This window comes from Erinaceus europaeus, chromosome 14 (assembly GCF_950295315.1).
Source record: "Erinaceus europaeus chromosome 14, mEriEur2.1, whole genome shotgun sequence".
Lineage (NCBI taxonomy): Eukaryota > Metazoa > Chordata > Mammalia > Eulipotyphla > Erinaceidae > Erinaceus > Erinaceus europaeus.
Window position 1 is genome coordinate 42514917 of NC_080175.1, and position 21308 is coordinate 42536224.

General features: G+C 51.3%; 1 protein-coding gene across 1 annotated transcript in view; it reads left to right on the plus strand.

The window, feature by feature from the left end:
• Positions 1–898: 898 nt before the first annotated feature.
• Positions 899–21308, plus strand: part of CAMK2B (calcium/calmodulin dependent protein kinase II beta) — a 58200-nt gene continuing 37790 nt past the window's right edge. The window contains 1 exon segment of the mRNA XM_060171002.1: positions 899–1328. Coding sequence (XP_060026985.1) covers positions 1264–1328 — 65 coding nt within the window. The 5' untranslated portion in view covers positions 899–1263.

A 21308-nucleotide genomic window follows, 5' to 3' on the forward strand; every position in this document is an offset into this window, starting at 1 on the left:
TCCAGAGGTGGCCACTTGCCTTTTCAGGAGAGTCCCAGCACCCTGTTGAAGAGGTGATCTCCCCCTCCTGCCAGCGACGGTCTCCACAGCGCCCCCTGCAGCGGAATTCTGCCATTACTAGTGTGTCCTTATTCAGAGATCCCTGGGTGCAAGGATGGCCTGAACATGGCCTGTCAGTGCCTGCCAGCCTGGTGTCCAAGCATCTCGCCTCGCCCCCCGCCCCTCCACACGGGCTTCACTGCGAAAACATGGCTTCTATGCCCTTCTCCTGGCAGGCCGAAGCGGGACGGAGGAGTGGCACAGGCCAGGGCGGAAGAGTGAGCGCACGCCAGGCCCAGCGCGACCCAGATTCCAGTCCCCTGGAGACGGCCTTCTGTGGGCTGCCCAGCGCGGACCCCAAACCTGGCCCTTCTGCAGGGGGCTGCAGGCACCTGTGTAGGAAACGGGGTCAGCTCGGCCACTGCGCTCCTCACCCAACCCCGGGGGCTCTCAGGCCACTTCTGCAGGCAGATCCGGGCAGGCAGGTGGGCTGGGAGAGAGACGGAGATAGGCCCTGCCTGCAGGAGGTGGGGGGGGGGGGGGTGAAGGGCTGTGAACGCTCAGCACCCCTGAACCACTGAGGGGAGCTCTTCCTCTTACTAACCCCCGCCCCAGCTGCAAAGGCAGCTCCTGGGCCCCTCTTTCCAGACCCCTGGGGCTCAGCGCTGTGAGGAGGGAGGGAGGGGCTAGGGCCATCTGGGACAGGAGATCCCTCCCTGTCGCCCCCAACCCAGGGGCCCCTGAGCATCTTGTAGGTGAGTGTGCACGCTGGAGTGGGGGTCAACGAAGGGAAGTCGGCACACAGTCCCCCCTCGCAGTCTGGGGTGAGGGGGGCTGGGGTCCCCGAGGTGTGGCTGGAGAGGCCGATGAGGCCAGGCGTGCGGGCCATAAGCATGTTCGGGCGCGGGCGGCGGCGCAATGCGCGGGAGCGGGCGCGTGTGCGGCCCGGGCGCGGGTGCGAGTGCAGGGCGCGTGCCGGCGGCGCTGGGCCGGCTGGGCCCGCGCCCGCTCCCGCGTAGGTGTGGGCGCGCTCCTGGCGGCCCGGAGGCGCAGATCTCGCGTGCGCTCGCCGCCCCGCGCAGCCCGGCCCCCGCCCGCCCGCCCGCCGCCCGCTGAGGTCCCCGCACCCGCACCCGCCCGCCGGAGCCGCCGCCGTGCCCGCTAGCGAGCGGAGCCCGAGCCGCCGCCGCCCGAGCGCAGCAGAGCGCACGCCGAGCTGCCGCCATGGCCACCACGGTCACCTGCACCCGCTTCACCGACGAGTACCAGCTCTACGAGGATATTGGCAAGTAAGAGCCGCCGCCCGCGCACTGCGTCCCCGCGCGTCCCCGCGCTGGTCCCCCGACCCTGGCCCTGAGTGGGGGGCCCTGGCCAGGCCGAGTGGCTCGGCGCGGCGGGGGCGGCAGCAGGTGTCCCCGGAGCGCCCAGCAGACGTGACGCATTTGGTGGCGGGAGGTCACCGACTAGGGGCGCGCGGGGGCGGCCGTGGGCCCGGGATGCGCGCGGGTGAGGGGGCGGCCCTTACCCGGGGTTCTCCCTGGCCGTGCGGTCCCCCTCTCTTTACCCCTCCCCCTCCCTGCGCCGGCGGGGGCCTGCGGGGCCGCATCCGCGGGGGTGTCCGCTGTGCCCCGGGCCGCATGGGGCGGCTTCTGCCCAGCGCCCTCAGGGAAGCTGGAAGCTGGAGCCCCCCCCCCCCCCCAAGATGCTTCTGGAAAGTCTGGAGTGCGGGGAGCTGAGGTCAGGGAGCTGGGGTCAGACCACCAGGGTGGACGTGAGGCACGAAGGGGTAGCCTGCGGGATCCTGCATTGGGGGCGCCGAGGGAGATGGGAGTGGGTTTTGGAGCTACTGGGCAGAGGTAATGGGGGGGGGGGGCTCGAAAGCTCGTGCCATGCGGGGCCTCGCCCAGGGAACAGGTGGCACCGGTGTTGAGTGGGCTCCGCGGGCTCCCCGGGGTGGGACACGGCCCAGGCCGCCGGGGGCCCCATCCCAACTGCAGAGCCCGCACCTAACCCCGCACTGCTGGACTCCGGAACCCCAACCCCTGAGCCGCCTCTTCGCCGCCCCCCTCCACCCTCAAACCCCAGCCGCAGCCTCCCCCCCAACCCCTTCCCACCACCAGGCGGGGGCGGCGTTCAGGTTTCCTCTTACACATCCACTGCAGAGCCGTTTATTTTTTTATATCCCTTTCTAAAAAAAAAAAAAAAGTCTGTGGTGATACCTTGTGTTGGCGAGTGATGCTGATCATTGATGATTGTGGGTGCCGGCTGGGAGGAATGTGGGGGTGTTCTGATTTCCCAGTTCGCTCAGCACAGTGCAGGAGGATTTAGGTCAGGCTTGGGGGTGGGGGGTGGGGGGTGTGGAGGAACTAGGTGCAGTGGGGGAAGTCCAAAGCTGCTATGTATGTGTGGGAGGGGGTTGTGGGGTGGGGGCGTAAGATTGTTCCAGGAGACCCAGAGATGCCCTTCCCTCTGGTGGGGGCTTGGCCCACGCTGGGTGCATCTGGGCACATAGGGTGGGGGAGAGGGTCTGAACTGCAGAGGCTGGCCAGGCCTGGGGGTGGGGATGGGGGGAGGTGGGGGAGCCAGGTGGCTCTCTGAGATAGGAGGTGCATGGGAAGAAGGTCAGCACTCTTTCCCAGAAGCTGCTTGTGTCCCAGTGCATACACAGGCCCTCGCCTCAGGCCCCTTCCCACATATTTCACTGTGCTGACACTTCACTCAGGCATGAGCACCCCTGGGTTCAGGAGATGGCTGGCCCTACCTCAGGCCTGGGGTTCCAGCAGCCACAGGTGTCCTGGCCACTGCCACCAGTCTGGAGGATGGGTCTGTTGGGCTTTGCTCTGGGAAGCTAAGGGAGCCAGGGGCACATCAGACACCTCACTCCTTTCCTGCCACCAGAAGCCCTAGCAGTTGCAGAGAGGAGTCACCCTCTGGCTCCCAGGCCATGGTGACAGTTGCCTCAGCTCCGCTGAGAGACTGGTGCTGCTTAGCCTTGTGCAGCGGCTGGGCTCAGGGGTGAGGGAGGCAGGGCAACTGGGACAGCCCACCAGAAAGGCCCTTAGACACCAGACCACCAGGGCCTTGTCACAGCTTTGCTGTAGTGTCCTGTCCACATAGGGGGCAGGCAGGCAGGTGCAGGGGGGCACAGGATCCTGCTCTAAGGCTGAGGCTGCCTGAGTCCAGGTCCGAGGTTGCTGCACTGCCAGGCTATTGACTGTGGCCTCCCAGGCACAGTCAGGGCTGCTGCCCTGGCCCTGGTTGGACAGGCCAAGTTTATTTAAAGCTGCAGCTCCTGGCACCAGGCAGGCTCCTTGCCCGGGGAAGGGCTGGGCCATGGGCCCACAGCTGTCCCAGTGACACTGCTGCTGGCCTGTCCCCTCCCAGCCTTGGGCCCTCCTCCACCTCCCCAGTTCTCTCTGAGTGTCCCTGGGCAGTGGGATCTGAGGACTGACAGGAGCTGTTTTCTGGGATTCTGGCCTCCCTCACATTGCTGGGTAGAACAGAGGGCCCAACACAGGGCACTGAAACAGGGAACCGAATCAGTGGCCCCTCCAGCCAGGGGTTCTGGGATGGACACAGCAGCACAGTGGCCTCCTTGCCCCGGCGCAGGTGATTGGCAATGCAATTGCTTTTTTTTTTTTTCATATTGGACAGTTTTTTTTTTAATTGGAGAAAAATTCCTAAAGTGGTAGAACCAACACTGCAAGGCCTTATTCTAGAAGTGAACTCAGTTAATTTGACTCTACAGGTTTTTGTGTTTGTTTCCAAACCACAAATCACAAGAAATAGACACACTAGAACAATATTCAGTTACCATGGTCCTCCAGCAGCTGGCCTACACCTGTTGGGGTTCTCCTGCTCATCTCCTCACCTGGGAGGGGGACCTCCACTAATGCAGGATGCTCCTAGGCACATTTTCACATCCTCTAAGAACCCTGGAGCTGGCGTGGAGGCTGCCTGCGGGACCTTCAGCAGTTGTCCCTGGTGTTCCTCCTCTCTGTGGAGATTTGACCTCCTCTGCCAGGGCTGTGAGGTCTCTCCAGGGCCCCGGTGACTAGCTCGTCTCCTCCTGCCATCTCTGGGCTTCAGGCACCTGGGTGCCTCACAGCTTGTGGGGTGGGAGGAGGGTTTGTACCTGTGCCACTCAGTGAGTTGGCTCTGTGGGTTGAGAGGATGTCCTTGCATGAAAACAACCCCATAGGTTGGGGTATCATTTCAGGTGTCCAGGGGATCCTCCTTTTGGGGACACATGGCACTGGGCCCAGGGCCTCCTGTCGAGACACCCTCTGAGGTGCACACTGGATTGCATCCAGTCCAGGTTGGCCAAGGTACCTGCATCCTGCTGCATGTGTGGACAGAGCCACAACTCCTGGAGGGCCACCCACTCACCCAGCCTGGGAGGCAGGGAGGTCCCTGATCTCCAGTATAGCCCCCCCAACCCTGGCGAGGCCCCAGGGTGACCTTGGTGTGTCCTTGATGCCATCCAGTGGACCCTGTCCACAGAGAGCAGACCCTACCAGGGACTGTGTTTTCTAGGCCTGCAATGTGGATGATGAAATGGTGATGAAATGGTGAATCCATCTCTGAACTTTCAGAGCTCTGCAAGCTGCCAGGGGCGCAAAGACTGGGGAGAGGGAAAGTAATCCTGTTGGCTTTCTCCTGTCCTCCAGCACACCAGCCACTTCTGCCTCAGTGCCTTTGCCAGAGCTGTCCCCACTTCCAGCCCTGTGCTCAGCCCTCCCTTGCCTTCCTGCCACCCTGTCCCCCACTCTTGGCTGCTCCCAGCAGCTGGTACCTCTCTGGCCACCTCACTCATTGCCTGTGTCCCACCCAGTGCCTGGCGGAGGTGAGCATGCACAGCAGGAAGGAGCAGGGGCCAGGCGGGGTTAGGGGTGGAGGTGGCTGCCTGTGGGCTGCCCCCCACCCTTCTGGGCCCTGTCTCCCCCATGGAGGGTATTAAGTGAGCTGACGCATGTGCCAAGGCTGCTGTAGGGCAGGCACGAAGGTGGCGCTGTGTTGGTTACTATCGAGAGGTATTTTTAAACCATAACCTACTTTACCGAGAGCTAAGAATACACCCTTTGCTCCTTCCTACCTGCTTGCTCTCCCCCAGCTCCACAGAGCCCTGGGCTGCTTCGCCTGTTCAGCCTGTGCCCGGCCCCAATTTCCCGAAGGGGAGCCTTAGTCTTGGGAATGCTGTGCCATCCCCAACACGACCACCAAGGCCACTTGGGGTCAGGACTTGAAGTCAGGTGCTTCAGGGTCTGTCCCCACCCCACCCCCCACACACACACCGTGTGCCCTCCCCTGACAAGAAAGGTGATTCATCCCAGCAGGTGTTGGAGGGGAGTGGGATGGGATGTTAATGCCCAGTGAGTGGCTCTCTAGGCACTGCCCCCCACAAGCCTTTTGTAAGCACAGCTTCCTCTCCTCCTCCTCTCCATGGCAACCAGCACCCTGCCCCCATGCGGGAACAGCCAGACTTGAGATCTTTATTTCATGAATTACACAGACGCCAAGAGCGACCTCGAGTTGTAGGGGAACATCAGTCACACGTGTGCAGGGGAGACACCCTCGCACTGGCCTCCAGTGTCAGGCCAATGGCAGGAGCTAAGGAGACAGACATGTATGCATGAGTGTGCGTGTGTGTGTGTGTGTGTGCATGTGTGTGCTTGGACATGCCACACACACGGGCGATAATGGCTGGAATCACCACGTATGGGCGTCTGGAATGTTTTTGCTCTTGACCCTCTGGTGCTTTTTCACTCTCACTCCTCCACACCAGCAGATTTTTTTTTTTTTCTTTAGCAAAGTATTTTCCAGCTATCTTGGAAGCAGAGAGATGTGCATCTGAGTAGCACCCATATGGTTTTCTTTTAGATTATTTATTTTTGCTGCCAGGGCTTCATGCCTGCACAGTTCCACCACTGCTAGTGGACTGTCCCACCCCCACCCTCCCCACTTAACCAATAAAAGACAGAGAGAGAGAGGGAGACATCATAGCACTACTCCACCACTCATGAAGCTTCCCACAGATATGGCACTCCATGTGGTGGCTGAGAGCTTGAACCTGGGTCCCTGAGCATGGTAAAGTGTGTGCTTTACTTAATGAGCTATTATTATTTTTTAAAGTATATTAGTACTCAACATATTTCTTTTAAAATCTTTTAACTTATTATTGGGTAGAGACAGAGAGAAATTGAGAGGGGAGGGAGAGATAGAGAGGGAGAGAGACAGAGAGACACCTGCTTCACCACTTGTGAAGCTTCCCCTCTACAGGTGGGGACCAGGGTCTTGAACCTAGCTCCTTGAGCACTGTAGTGTGTGCACTTAATCACCACCTGGCCCCTGAGTGAGCTAGCTTTAGACAATGGTTTTGGGGGGTGCCACGGATCAAACTCAGGGTCTCACACATGCGAGGCAGGTGCTGTATCACTGGGCTAGGTTTCCAGCTATGTGACTGTATTTTGAAAACCCCAAATGGGTTCTTTAGTGTTCTGACAAGCTTGTCAGGGGGATAAAAGGCTCAGTGCTTGAAATTTGGTCTCCTGGGGGCTGTGGAGGGCACAACTATTATGGGAGAATAGGCCTTTTATTCTTGCTGGGACTCTAGTGGTCAGGCGCAGGGATCTCACTAGGAAAGAACTGAGGAGTGTATTGCAATTCCCCTTTCTTTCTTTCCTTTCTTTCTTCTTTTCTTTCTTTCTTTCTTTCCTTTCTTTCTTATTTGGGGAAATAAATAATAAATGCATTTTTCCTCCTTTATTTTTCTTCTGGCTCCAGGGCCGTCAGTGAAAATATTTACTTATTTTAAACTATTTCTGCCACCAGCACTATTACTGGGACCGGGTGCCAGCACTATAAAGCCACCACTCCTAGTGGGTATTTTTTCCTTTTTTTTTTTTTTAATTGGATAGGACAGAGAGCAATTGAGAGGAGAGGGGGAGCTAGAGAGGGAGAGAGATAGAATGGCACCTGGAGACTTGCTTCACCATTTATGAAGCTTTCCCATTGCAGGTGGGGAATGGGCTCAGATCTGGGTCCTTGTGTATGGTAACATGTGCACTCAGCCAAATGTGCTACCACTCTCCCCCAAAGTTTTTTTTTTTTAATTTTATTTTGGGGGTTTTGACAGAGTTCAGAGCACCTTTACATCAGTGGTGGAACCCAGGGCCTCATGCATACAAGTCCTGCACTCTTACTGCTGATCCATTTTCCCAGCCACTGGAGTACCAAAAAAATATTTTAAAAAATTTCTTTATTGGGGAATTAATATTTTACATTCGACAGTAAATACAATAGTTTTTACATACATAACATTTCCCAGTTAAAAAATTTTAAGAATGATTTAAGATGATCTACCAGCTGTACTTTCCTCCTCACTGGGTGACTTAGAGATTTATTAATTCATTTATTTGTTTGCTTATCCCCAACATCAGTATCACTTTATTGAGGGGGTGCTGATCTACAGGATTGCTGTTGTCATGAGGACTCATTTCCGCATCTCCCCTACACAAGTGTCAGCATTCCTCTTCTTTAAAAAAATGGGGATTTGAGCCCCCAGTCCCCACCTGTAGGGGGAAAGCTTTGCAAGTGGTGAAGGAGTGCTGCAGGTGTCTCTCTGTTTCTCTTCCTCTCTAGCTCCCCCTTCCCTCTAGATTTCTGACTATCAGTAAAGATAATAAAGAAAATTTTAAAAAAACATAAAAAAATGGGAAATCTCCCAAGAGCGTAGGGGAAGGATTTTTTTTTTTTCCACAGAGCATTTGCTAGTGGAGATGGTTCCCTTATTTTGCTCCATTTAAGAGTCTGTCTTGAGCCTGTACAAGGACTGTAGCAGAGGCTGGGTGGTGGCATGCCCGGTTGTTTGCACCTGCTACAGTGCTCAAAGACTCTGGTTCAGACCCCCAGTTCTCATTTGCAGGGGAGAAGCTTCATGAGCAGTGAAACAGTGCTGAAGGTGTCTCCCTTTCTCTCTCCCTTTCTACCCCCCCCAGTTTCTGTCTCTATCCAAGAATAAAATATTAAAAAACAAACAAAAATTTTATAAGAATGAGCAGAGGTGACAGAGGTGGTAATGGAAGTCATCCGCTCCTTGGAAACATCTCCCCTCATCCCCATTTCGTAGTGCTACTTTCCTGGTCCTTTCTAGAGATTTTTAGATATGTTTTCAAAAATGCTAATCCCCCTTCACACACAGAATGGCAAGATCTGATATTTAAGGCATCTTTCACAGTTGCATGTCACTCGTTACTGTAGGAACATTAAAATGTATTATATTTCAAATCGGTTTTCTGAAGAATTATCATACTGGCATATTACGGAGAAACTTCTATTTTATTCTTACAAACAGCCAAATGTATTTAAAATGAAAATAAAAAACCAAACACTTCTGTTAGCAGTGGCATGTGACCGGCTGCTAAATGTAGGGGTGGCCTTCATCTCCTAAGTTTGGGGCCACCAACTTGCTGAGAGCTTCCTGGTCCTGGCGGACATGGCTCTCTCTGCATTGATGCAAAGGGCCTAAAATAATTGCCGTGAGGATTCTTCCTTTAAGCCAGAGATGGCTTTTGTTGAATCATGGAGCAGATTGGCAAGAGGCAGGCAAACACTTAGACAATGCTGTGGAAGAGACTGAAACCAGAGGGTTCGAGAGCCACAACTGTGGTCCCCTTCCCCCCCCCCCCCGCCCCCGTACTGAGCAGGCAGTATAGGCAGTATGGCCGGTGAGAGGAGGTCACTGACACCGTCGTAGGTGTTGGGTGTCTGGGGCTGGGTGACCTCAGGTCTGCCTGTATACGTCCACACGCATGTCTCTCTATCCATGGGTGTATCGCATCTATCTAACAGCATGCTCATTACATGTCCACACATACGGCTTTCAAGACACAGGTGAGAACTTAAACTGACATGAGGTCCATGCCCCTCTGTGGAGGTAGGACAGCTGAGTGGAGAAGGATCTTCAGACACCTGGTCTGAGTGGCTGTCCATTTTGTCACTGTTTGGGGACCACCTGACTGCTGCCACCATAGTTGATTTGGCTCAAGGTGTTAGGGACCCTGGGTGGAGGGAGGTGATTTAGCCAGGAGCTAGAAGAAGGCACAGAGGTGGCTAGGGTGGGTGATGGTGCCCGTCTCCAGTTTATAATGGAAAGCCCCCTCCCCCAGACCCACTGAGTCTGACACTGGGTGGGGGTGTTGGTATGCTTCTAGTTCTGCTTCTGGGATCCCTTCTGTTACATTGCTTGATGTTGTGGTCTGTTTACATGGTCATTCTGTTACATTGGTTTGGTCTCACTCCCCCTGCCTCTGGGAGATTTTGGTTTAGTCCTTGCCTTAGCACGCTTCTTCCTTCTCCCTGCCCCCTACCCTACATACTTCCTTGGTTCCTGACTCTTCCGCCGGAGGAGAGAGAGGCAAGACAGAATTGGGTTGTGATTAGATTAGATTAGTTTTTTGAACCATTTGCTCGTGAATAAAGAAATACTGCTTCTCCTCTCATCCATGTGTCCCTGGTCGTCTGTTTCCCGCCGCAAAGCTAGCCCGGCATACTGGTGCCCTGAACTCTGACTGACATATGGCGCCCAACGTGGGGCACGAACCCACGACCCTGAGATTAAGAGTCTCATGCTCTACCGACTGAGCTAGCGAAGCTAGCCCGGCGTACTGGTGCCCTGAACTCTGACTGACAGGGGGACCAGGGCTCCAGTGGTGCTTCTTGCAGGCAACTAGACAGAGCCACAGGTGTAGACAGAGCCCCTGTGGGGCCTGTGCCCAGTGCCAGGCCCAGGGCCCCAAAAACCTCCGTGTGCTTGGTTTGCTTGCATTCATTCACACATTCATTAATTAATTCATTTATTCATTTATCCCAGACCCCTGCTCAGCTCTGGCTGATGGTGGTGCTGAGGATTGAACCTGGGACCTCAGAGCTTCAGGCATGAGAATCAGTTTGCATAGTTAGTATGCTGTCTCTCCAGCTCCTGACTGTGTGCTTAGTGTTTGCTTTCCTGTTTCTTTGCACTCAGTGATGTCCCCCACCCCCTCTCCCCGCAAGTCTTAGAGGAGCAGTTCTGTCCCGAAGAAATGAAAACCAAACCACATCTAAAATTCAGAGTTTTTAGGACTTAAAGTAGAAAGAAACAGGTGAAAGGCACTTGAACCAAATATATGCTTAACCCAGTAAATCCAAACTATTATGTTAGCACTTAATTGTAAAGTTATTGTGAAGCTTTTCTTCTTACTTATTTTTCCTTTGTATTTATTTGTTAATGTTTTTAAAAATATATATTTAGGGGGCCTGATGATGGTAGTGCACCTGGGTGAGCACACATGTTACAGTGTGCAAGGACCTGGGTTTGAGCCCCCAGTCCCTACCTGCAGGGGGAAAGCCTCACAAGTGGTGAAGCAGGGCTGCTGTCTCTCTTATTCTCTGTCTCCCCCTTCCCTCTCAATTTCTGGCTGTCTCTATCCAACAAACAAAGATAATAAAAATATACAAAAGTATTTATTTAGGATAGAGCCAGAGAGAAATGGAGATAGAGAGGAGCGAAACAGAGAGACACCTGCAGCACTACTTCAGTGCTGATGAAATTTCCCCCTGCAGGTGGGGACCAGGGCCTTGAACCTGGGTCCTTGTGCACTGTAATGTGTGCACTCCACCAGCAGCACCAGCTCTACTCCCTTTCCTTTTTATATTTAAAAAACAGTTCTTTGACATCAGTCAGGGGTTTGGCACTTGTGGCACATCTCAGTTTGGACTGTCACATTGCGGGTTCTTAGGCCTAGATGTGGGAGCTGCTCATTGCACTGGACAGGCCAGTTCTAGTGCTTCAGGGCTATTCCTATTCATATATTAATTTACAATTTCCTTTCTGCTGACTTATTTTGCTTTTCTGAAGACTCAGTGAGCTGCTCAGAAAGTCTGCCTGCAGACATTTTCCTCAGTGTGGAGGATCATAATGAATGGAATCAAGGGCTTGATGCGAGTTTGTCCTCCAGAAGCTTATACTTGCTGGGGGGGCAGCTAACGAGCATGAGCACTGAGCAGGCTGTGCGAGAGGGTAGAGTGAATGTCTCTGTTCCGGGATGGCCAAGGGAACTTACAAGTGTCATTAGGAAGAGGCTGCAACTGTAGAAAGGTGATCAGCCCAAGAATGGTAAGAGAAATCTCCACTTGTTAAAATCAGGGGGCCAGAGACATATCACAGCTGACCCTACAGAGGCAGAAAGAGGGTGTGGGGGTTCTGTGAGCGTCTGTGCCAACCAGTCACATAACCTGGGTGATTCTGTGAGCGACTGTGCCAACCAGTCACATAACCTGGGTGAAATGGAAACAAGTTCTTAGAATGCACTGAAACTTGACTCGAGAAAATCTGAAGAAACTTATAAAAAAAGAGACATTAACAAATTAAAGAAGTTCCCATAAAGAAAGGCCCAGGTTCAGATAACTGTATGGGTACATTCTTCTTCTTCTTTAAATCTTTATTTACTTATTGGATAGAGACAGCCAGAAATCGAAAAGAAGGGGGAGATAGAAAGGGAGAGAGACAGACCCCTGTAGCACTGCTTCACCACTTGTAAAACTTTGTACCTGCAGCTGGGGACTAGGGGCTTGAACTTGGGTCCTTGTGCATTATAAATATGTGTACTCAACCAGGTGCATCACCACCCGGTCCCTAAAAGTCTTTATTTGAACTTTATTGTTATTTGATAAAACAGAAATAAATTTGAGAGTGGGGGAGGTAGAGAGAGAGAGGGAGAGACCAAGAGACACTGCTTCACCACTCATAAAACTCCCTTCCTGCTGCAGCTAGGGACTGGGGGGCTTAAACCCACGTCCTTGTGCGTGGTAATACATACACTTACTCAGGTGTGCCGCCACTCTATGGGGACATTCTCTTCAATATTAAATAAGAATTGCTACTCCTCCTTCTCAAACTCTTTGAAAACAAAACAGAAAAGGGGCTTCTTTCTGACTTACTGTATGAAGCCAGTAAATACCCTGACACCAGAGCCAAAGGAAGACCACCAGTTACTGTCCCAGACTGCAAGTCCTTATGGATATAGAGACAGCAGCCTTACCAAAACATTAGTGAAACGAATGCAGTAGCTTATGGAAGTGGTTCTACGTTATTAACAAGGAAAATTTATCTTGGAGCAGCCCAGGAGGTGGCACAGTGGCTAAGGTGCTGAACTCTTAGTTCAGTCTGTGGTTTCACATGCCAGAGGTATGTTCTGGTTCTCTCATCAATCAATTATCAATCAATCAATCAATGTATTAAAAAAAGATGTATCTTGCAATGAAGGTTGGAAGTAAAGGTTGGATCAGCAGGTAGAAGCCAGTGGGTGTACTACCTCATGTTAACTGAATAAACAAAGACATGATATCATCTCAGTAGATGTAGGAAAGATGAACTCTAGCACTCTCTCTTGATAAAGATACCCAGTAAGTTAGGACTAGAGAGGACTTGATCAGTTCAATAAAGCGCATCTATGAACAACCCCCAGCTGGCATATTTAATGGAGAAAGCCTGGGCACTTTGCCCTGAAGCTCAGGAACAGCACAAGAGCTGGGGGAGATAGAGAGAAAGAGAGACAGAGAGACAGACACCTGCAGTACCTGTTTCACTGTTCATGAAGCTTCCCTCCCTGCAGGTGTTGAGCAGGGGCTCAAAACCATGTCCTTGGTAGTTCACTTAAGCAAGTGCACTACCGCCCATCCCATCCCCACACATTTTTTTTTTTAATTTACTAAATCCAGTGTGTGTCATTTTCTTGTTTACACTTTAGTTGTCATACCTAAGAAATCACTGCCAGCTCAAAGTCACAAAGATTCATTGTCTTTCTCCTGAGTTGTGTGGTTTTAGCTCCCAGGTCTGTGATTCCTTTTTCAATAATTTTTGTATCTGGTCTTGGACAGGGTGTTAACTTCATTATTTTGCATGTGGAAACCCAATTGTCCATGGAAGTTCAGGCACTGTTATCTGGACAGCTTCCCTACTGAGCTATCTTGCCATCCTTGTCAGAAATCCACCCATCACAGATGTGTGGATTCACTATAGACACATCCTTAATCACCCCACCTGTCCCTCATACAAGCACCAACAATACTTGTCTTGACTCTGCTAGTTGTATAGTTAGTTTCAAAGCCAGAAGTAAGAGTTTTCTTTGTTATTTCCCTTTTTATTATATGTTTATTGTTAATTTGATAGGGGACAGAGAAATTAAGAAGGAAGCAACAGAAAGACAGAGAGACAGAGACACAACCCTGAAGCCTTGTTTCACTACTCATGAAGATTCCCCACTGCATGTGAGGACTGGAGGCTTGAGTTGGGTCCTTGCACATGGTAACGTGTGTGTGCTCAACTGGGTGCACCACCTGACCCCACTTTGTTATTTTTTATGATTGCTTTGGTTAATCTGGGAACCTCACAATTGCATATTAATTTTAGGATCAACTAGCCAATGGTTTGGGGTTTTGCTTGCTTGTTTGGACTGTCACTGGGTTCTGCGTCTGTACAACTCCACTGCTCCTGGTGGAGGGTGGGTGACATGGCACAGAGAGAGAGGGAGAAGGAGACACAACACAGCACTACTCAGCCACTTGTGAAGCTTCCCCAATACAAGTGCTCCCGTGCGGTGACCATGGAGCACGAACCAACGCCCTCAGGTGTGAGCACTACCAGGCAAGCCACCCCCAAGTCCTTTGCCAATAATTTTCTTAAAGATAGCTGAAATTTGAATAGGCATTACATCTAATCTGTAGGGCCATGTGAAGTGTATTGTCCTCTTAGCAATATTTTAAATCTTCCAATCCACGAACATCATTTTCATTTATTTATGTTTTCTTTCATTCCTTTCAGCAACAGTCTGAAGTTTTCAATGTACAGTTATTGCCCTATTGTTGTCAACCACCAAGAATTTTATATTTTTATTTTTTATGATTACTTTTTATTTGTGATTAATAATAAGTTACAAGATTGTAATATCACACCCACCACCAGAGTTTTGTATCCTCACCCTCCCACCTCCCAAAGATAGCCATCAGAGTTTCCACAAGACTTAGAAGCAATTTGCTTTCTTCTTTTTTGTTTGGATTTTTTTTGGCAAGTCCATATCAATCAGATCACTAAGTTCCACATAAGAGTGAAACCATCTGGTAGTTGTCTTTTATCTCTTTACTTATTTCACTAAGCATAAGCACCTCCAGTTCCATCATTTTGTCCCAAAGGACACAATACCATATTTTCTGATTGCAGAGTAGTATTCCATAGAATATATATCCCATAACTTCTTTTTTTTTTAATTTGTTTTTATTGGGGGGATTAATGTTTTACAGTTGATAGTAAATACAATAGTTTGTACATGCATAACATTTCTCAGTTTTCCATATAACAATACAACCCCCACTAGGTCCTCTGCCATCATGTTCTAGGACCTGAACCCTGTCCCCCACCAACCCCAGAGTCTTTTACTTTGGTGCAATACACCAACTCCATTCCAAGTTCTGCTTAGCCATAACTTCTTTAATTAGTCATTCGTTGATGGGTATCTAGGCTGCTTCTACTCCTTAGTTATTGTGAATAATGCAGCTGTTAACATACGGGTACATATGTCCCTTTGAATTAGTGTCTGTGTTCTTTGGATTCATGCCTAACAGTGGTATTGTTGGATCATAAGTAATTCCATTTTTATTTGTTTAATGACTCTCCATACTGTCTCTCAAAGGGGCTGCACCAGTTTGCATTCCCACCAGCAGTGGAGCAGAGTCCATTTTTCTCCACAGCCTCTCCAACACCTGTCATTTCCTGATTTGTTGATATAAGCCATTCTCTCAGATGTAAGCTGTATACTTTGGAAATGTCTTCCTAATTATTTGGGGGCTATGCACTACTGCCATGATAAAACACAATGGCTTTTGAAGTATAATGGTGAAATTCAGCAGAATTCAGTTCCTGATTTCTAAAAGGTTTTTCAATGAATTCCTGAAGATGTTCTACACACAAGACCAGGTCAGATGCAAAGAGGGACTAGTTTTGCCTTCTTACCACTTCCCAGTCTGGGTGCCTTTTAGTTCTTGTTCTTCAGTAAGTGCCTGGGACAGAGCCTCCTCCACGACGTTGGGTAGAAGCAGAGAGAAGGGCGCCCAGTGGTGGTACAGCTGGTTGAGCACACATAGCAGTATGCGCAAGGACCCGGGTTCAAGCCCCCACTCCCCACCTGCAGGAGCAATGCTTCACAAGCAGTGAAGCAGGTCTGTGGGTGTCTATCTTTCTCTCTCCCTATCTATCCCCCATTCCCCCTTTCAGTTTTTCTCTGTCCTATCAAATGGGGGGAGACACCAAGAGCAGTCAATGTGTAGTGTTGGCACTGAGCCCCAGCAATAACCCTGGAGGCAAAAAAAAAAGAGGAGGAGGAGGAAGAAGAGAAGAAGAGAGAACAAAGTAAAAGAGGAGAGGGGGAGAAATAAAAAGGCCTTCAGGAGCCATGGTTTTGTAGTGCAGGCAGTAACCCTGGTGGCAATTTTAAAAAAGTGTGTTTCCAAGGACACCATCAGGAACGTAAAAAGAGCACATAGAATGGGAAAAAATATTTGAAAATTATCATCTGACAAATAAACATGTATTTAGAATATTTTAATAACTTAATTTCCTACCAGTAATAAGATAAGAAATGCTACCATAATGCCAACCAGACTTCCCTGGGCAGACCCCACCAATGTGTCCTGGAGCCCTGCTTCCCCAGACCTCTGCCCCACTAAGGAAAGAGAGAGATAGGCTGGGAGTATGGATTGACCTGTCAACGCCCATGTTCAGTGGGGAAGCAATTACAGAAGCCAGACCTTCCACCTTCTGCACCTCATAATGACCCTGGGTCCATACTCCCAGAGGGATAGAGAATGGGAAAGCTGTCAAGGGAGGTGATGGGATACGGAGTTCTGGGGGTGGGAATTGTGCCCCTCTTATCCTATGGTCTTGTCAGTGTTTTCATTTTATAAATAAAAATTTTTAAAAATAGACATTTTCCCCTGAGAAGATATATAAATGCCAGTGGGCACATGAAAAGATGCTCAGTTGGGCCAGGCAGTGGTGCCCCTCGCTCGCTAAGCGCTTACTTACATTGCAGTGCGCAAGTATGCAGGTTCAAGCCCCTGGTCCTCACCTGCAGAGGGAAAGCTTCACGAGTGGTGAAGCAGGGCTGCAGGTGTTTCTCTGTCTCTCTCCCTCTCTATCTCCCCCTGCCCTCTCGATTTCTGGGTGTCTCTATTCAATAATAAATAAAAAATATATATATTTTTTAAATAAAAGATGCTCAGCATCCTAAGTTAGGGAAATGCAAGCCAGAACCACAAGAAGATGCCACTTCACCCCCAGCCACAACTCTGACTTTCCATAGTGTTATTAGCTGTGGGGCAGGGTAGATAGCGTAATGGTTATGCAAAGAGACTCTCATGCCTGAGGCTCCAAAGTCCCAGGTTCAATCCCCTGCACCACCATCAGCCAGAGCTGAGCAGTGATATGGGAGAAAAAAAAAACAGACAACAGCAAGTGTGGGTGAGGATGTGGAGTGAGAACCTTCAGATACTGCCAACAGGAGTGTAAAAACAGGAAAAGAGTCTGGCAGTTCTTCAAAATACTTTATTTCTCTCTATATATGCTCATTAGATATGGAAACATACATCTTGACAAAAAAAAAAACTTCTATAGTAGCATTATCCATAATAATAAAAAAGTCAAAATAACCCATCATCTCATTAATGCATGGAGGAATGTGTACCATGGGATATTATTCAGGCATAAAAATGAAATCGTAGCAAGTCCCTGTATCTTCTGTGACATAGATGGACGTTGAAAACATGCCCAGTGTGGAAAACCAGACAGGCTCATGCTGTGAGTCCACTCCTGCAAAGCACACAGAACAGACATCTCTGGAGAGACTGTGCAATGGGGGGGGGGGGGGATCGAGGGGGTGAGGTGTTATTTTTTAATTTTAATTTTTTATTGCTTCCCGGGTTATTACTGGGGCTTGGTGCCAGCACTACAAATCCACTGCTCTTGGCAGTCATTTTTTCATTTTTTTCTATTTTATTGGATAGGACAGAAAGAAATTGAGAGGGGAGGGAGAGATAGCGAGAGGGAGAAAGGCAGAAAGACACCTGCAGACCTGCCTCACAGCTTATGAAGCTTCCTTCCAGCAGGTGGGAACTGGGGTCTGGAACCCAGGTCTTTGTAATGTGTGTGCTTAACCAGGTGCGCCACCAACTAGCCCCCACTTTGTTGTTTTTCATGATTGTATGAATATGCAATTGCCTGGCCCCCTAAGGTTTGTTTTGAGAGTGACAGAAACATTATCAACTAGTTATGAACGTATGGCTGTCTTAGACACTGTAAATGAGTGAGTTTTTGGGTGAGTGAATTATATGTCATAAAGATGTTTTAAAATAAGTAAAATCTACATAGAAAAAACGTGGTGGAAGCTGGAGCTCAGTGTCTCACGATGGACATGTGCCCTTGATGGCCCTTATTGGGCTGTCTGCAGCCCTCCTCTCAGTACCCAGAAGGGAGCTCTGGCCAGTGGCCTCCAGACTGGGTCCCCATCAGGACAGACTTGTCGTCAGAGAGTCAGCTCATGGTGCTGATGACAGCATCTCAGCTTCAGGGACCAGGCTTCCAGGAGCTACCTCCCATGTCCCTCCACCAGGCTTAGCTCTGCCCATCCTGGGAAACCTGTGGCCATGTCCAGGAACAGCTGCAGGGGTGGCATGAGACCTCAGAGCTGGGTGTGGACAGGACAGTGGAAGGTGACAGTGCAGCCAGACCCTCTCGCCTCGCTCCCCCACCTTGGCTGTTCTGAGGCCTTGGCCCAGGCTGGTGTGAGGCCCAGGACCAGTGTGACAAGGAGGGAGAGGCTGTCTGGGGATGTTTCCAGAAGGTGCCATCCTAGCAGAGCTGAAGCTTCGTGCTGGCGGATGTGCTCCCCTGGGGAGCAGAAAGGCTGGGTCCCCGGGGCTGTGTGACAGGTGTGGGCGGCAGGGGCGGACACTCTGTCAGTGGTTGGCAGTGACGGGAAGGGCTGGAGCTGGCTGCCTCCCTCCATCCTCAGCTGGGGCTCATATGGTGCCAGGGCTCCAGCCCAGGACCTTGTGCATGGTTCACAGTCTACTAGGTGCACTCTCTCCTGCCTCGTTTTGTTTTATTATTTGATAGGTAGAGAAAAATTGAGAGGAAAGTGGGAGAGAGGGAGTGAAAGAGACACCTGCAGCACTGTTTTACCAGTCCCCAGCAGGTGGCGACTGGGGGCTCGAACCCAGGTCCTTGCGCATGGTAGCACATGCACTTAAACCAGGTGTGCCACCACCTGGCCCCACCGGCTTGAGTTTTAACCTTTTCAGAATCTACATGAAGCTTGTTCACACTGTCACACAACTGTCACCACTGTCCATCTCCAAGACTTTTTCATCTTCCCAAACCTCACTCTCTGTTGGACACTAGCCCCGCCCTCCCCCTGCCGTCTTTCAGTCTCTGGATTTGCTTCCATACAGCATTGGCCTGTGTGTCTAGTGTGCCAACTCCATATGACGCCCACCTGAAACGGGCGTCAGAGTGCCATTCCTTTTCAAGGCTGAATACTACTCCATTATGAGGCTGGGCAGCTCTAGGAAATGAAACCAGGGCCTAGCAAGTGTGTGGTACTGCAGGGCAACCTGCCCAATCCAGTATTTTCACAGGGAAGGGAGAGAGAGAGGGAGAGAAAGAGGGGGCCAAGTGGTGGTGCACCAGGTTAAGCGCACATAGTACAAAGCGCAAGGACCTGCGCAAAGATCCCGGTTCAAGCCCCCAGTTCCCCACCTGCAGGGGGTCACTTCATTAGTGGTGAAGCAGGTCTACAGGTGTCTCTCTATCTCCCCACTCCCCTCTTGATTTCTCTCTGTTCTAGCCAATGGAAAAAATGGCCTCTGGGAGCAGTGGGTTCATAATGCCAGCGCCAAACCCCAGTGATAACCCTTGAGACAAAAGAAAAAAGAAAGAGAGAGAAAAAGGAGGGGGGCTGGGTGGTAGTGTACCTGGTACCTGGTTAAGTGCACTGTGCAAGGAGCTGGGTTCAGGCCTCTAGTCCTCACCTGCAGGAAGAAAGCCAGTGAGTGGTGAAGCAGCATTGCAGGTGTCTTGCTGTCTCTCTCCCTCACTGTTTCCCTCTTCCTCTCAATTTCTGGCTGTCTGTATCCAATACATGAATAAAGATAATAAAAAGAGAGAGAGAGAGAGAAAGGAGAGACACCCCCAAACAAGCCCACCATCCAAGGAGTTTCCCCTGGTGCTGTCCAAGGTGCTCTCGTATGGTGCCAGGGCTTGAACCCAGGGCTCATGCATGCTAAGGGTTGCTCTTTAGTGGGTGAGCTGTCTCCCTGCCTTGCAGAAATTATTTTCAAAGGATGTAACATACGGTCTCCTCTTCTTGGTCTAGACTTCCCAGTACGGGGTGTGTGGCCTCAGGCAGCCTCGAAACATTTCTGGTTTCAGTTTTTTCTTTATAAACCAGGAGGGTTGGGTCCTTTCTGCCCTCCTGTGTTGGTTTAGTGGGTATGCCATGTTTTTTGCCTTTGGAGCATGCCACAAATGCCACCTGTTGCATGCCCAGATTTATTCTGTTATTTTAGTTTTTTCCTTGCTTCCAGGGCCTCACTGGGGCTTCCTGCCTGCATAGTTTCACCACTTCTGCAGACCTTATTCCTCCCCTTCCCCAGATAGAGAGTTAAGGTTGGGGGAGAGGGAGGGATAGCACATCACTCCTCCACAGTTTATGAAGCTTCCCCTTTGCAGGGTGCTCCTCTGTGGTGGCTGGGGGCTTGAACCCAGATCCTTGAGCCAGCCAGGTGGCCGTGACTTTGAGGGGCTGCCTTTGAAGATAGTGCTGTGGTGCACCCACTGGGAACACCGTGGTGCCTGTAGATTCCACCCCCATTCTGGCCTGGCCCTGGCTCTTGGGTCCATGACAGCCGCCTGCCATTGTCATCCTAGCCCAGAACTGGACAGACGGCCCTGGGGTGCAGCTGAGAATAAGCACACAGGTGGAGGCTCTAAGCTTAAGATTCTGGGGGTCATCTGGAGGACACAGCAGCCCGAAAGTGATGTCTATATCCCCCAGGTCATTTGCCGGCTATGACAGCAGCCTGGAGTGGGCAGGCTGACCTGGTGGCTGGCTGGGTAGAAGATAAGAGCTGCTCCAGAGAGATCCCAGCTTCAGAGGGCACAGCCTATGGTGCAGGGGGCTGTGGGGGAGTCCTGTCCCAGGCCTGGCTGGCAGCTGCTCCTCTTGGCCACTGCCCTGAAGTTGGGTGGACAGTGCTGCCCGCTGGATGGAGCTTCATGTGAACAGCTGTGGGGGCTGGTGGTGTCCCCATGACACCCCTAGCTCAGTGCCAGTGTCCCTGATCAGCCAGCATCCCGCTGCCGGGTTCTCAGGGCAAAGGGGGCAGACATAGGCTCACCTGGGGGGGGGGGGATGGGGAGAGCAGGCACCGCTTCCTGCAGTGAGAATGGACAGTTCTGGAATGTGGGCTGCATGAGGCCAAGAGGCCATTGTATCCACCAAGTGTCAAGGTCCTGCGTGTCAGCATCCCACCAGCAAAGCTTGGGCTGAAGGCAGGGGAGTCAGCTCAGCCTGTTGGAGTCCAGCATGCATGCCCACTGCCCAAGAGGTCACAGGTTCAGGCCCCAGCAATGCCTCCTGCCAGAGGTGAGCAGGGATCTGGTCATAGTTCCCTCTTCTAAATAGATAGATAAATAAATTAATAAAAAATAAAATAAAAGGAGGGGCAAGGAGATAGCGTAATGGTTTTGCAAAAGACTTTCATAGTGAGGCACCAGAGGTTCCAGGTTCAGTGAGCCAGAGCTGAGCAGGGCTCTGGTGTGTGTGTGTCTAAAATGTTCACGGGGAGCAGTGGAATCACAAAGGTGTGAACCCCAGCACACCAAAAAGAAAAAAAAGAGACAGCATGAGGTTCAGCTGAATCCTCAGCTGAGGGAGCGAAGATGATGGGGCTCTTTGACAGCAGGGAGGGTGCAGATAGCAGCCACACCCCTGCTCCCCACCCCTGGCTGGCCCTGTAGGTGCCTCCCCCAACCCCACCACAGTCAGCTCAGCCAGTGTGTGGATAGGCCCCAGCTTGGGCGAGGACACCCCAGCGCCCTGGGGCCACCTCCTCTGCCTGTGCCAGCTCAATGGGACCCGCTCACCCTCATGGGGCCTCTGCTGGGGCCCCTGTGGGCT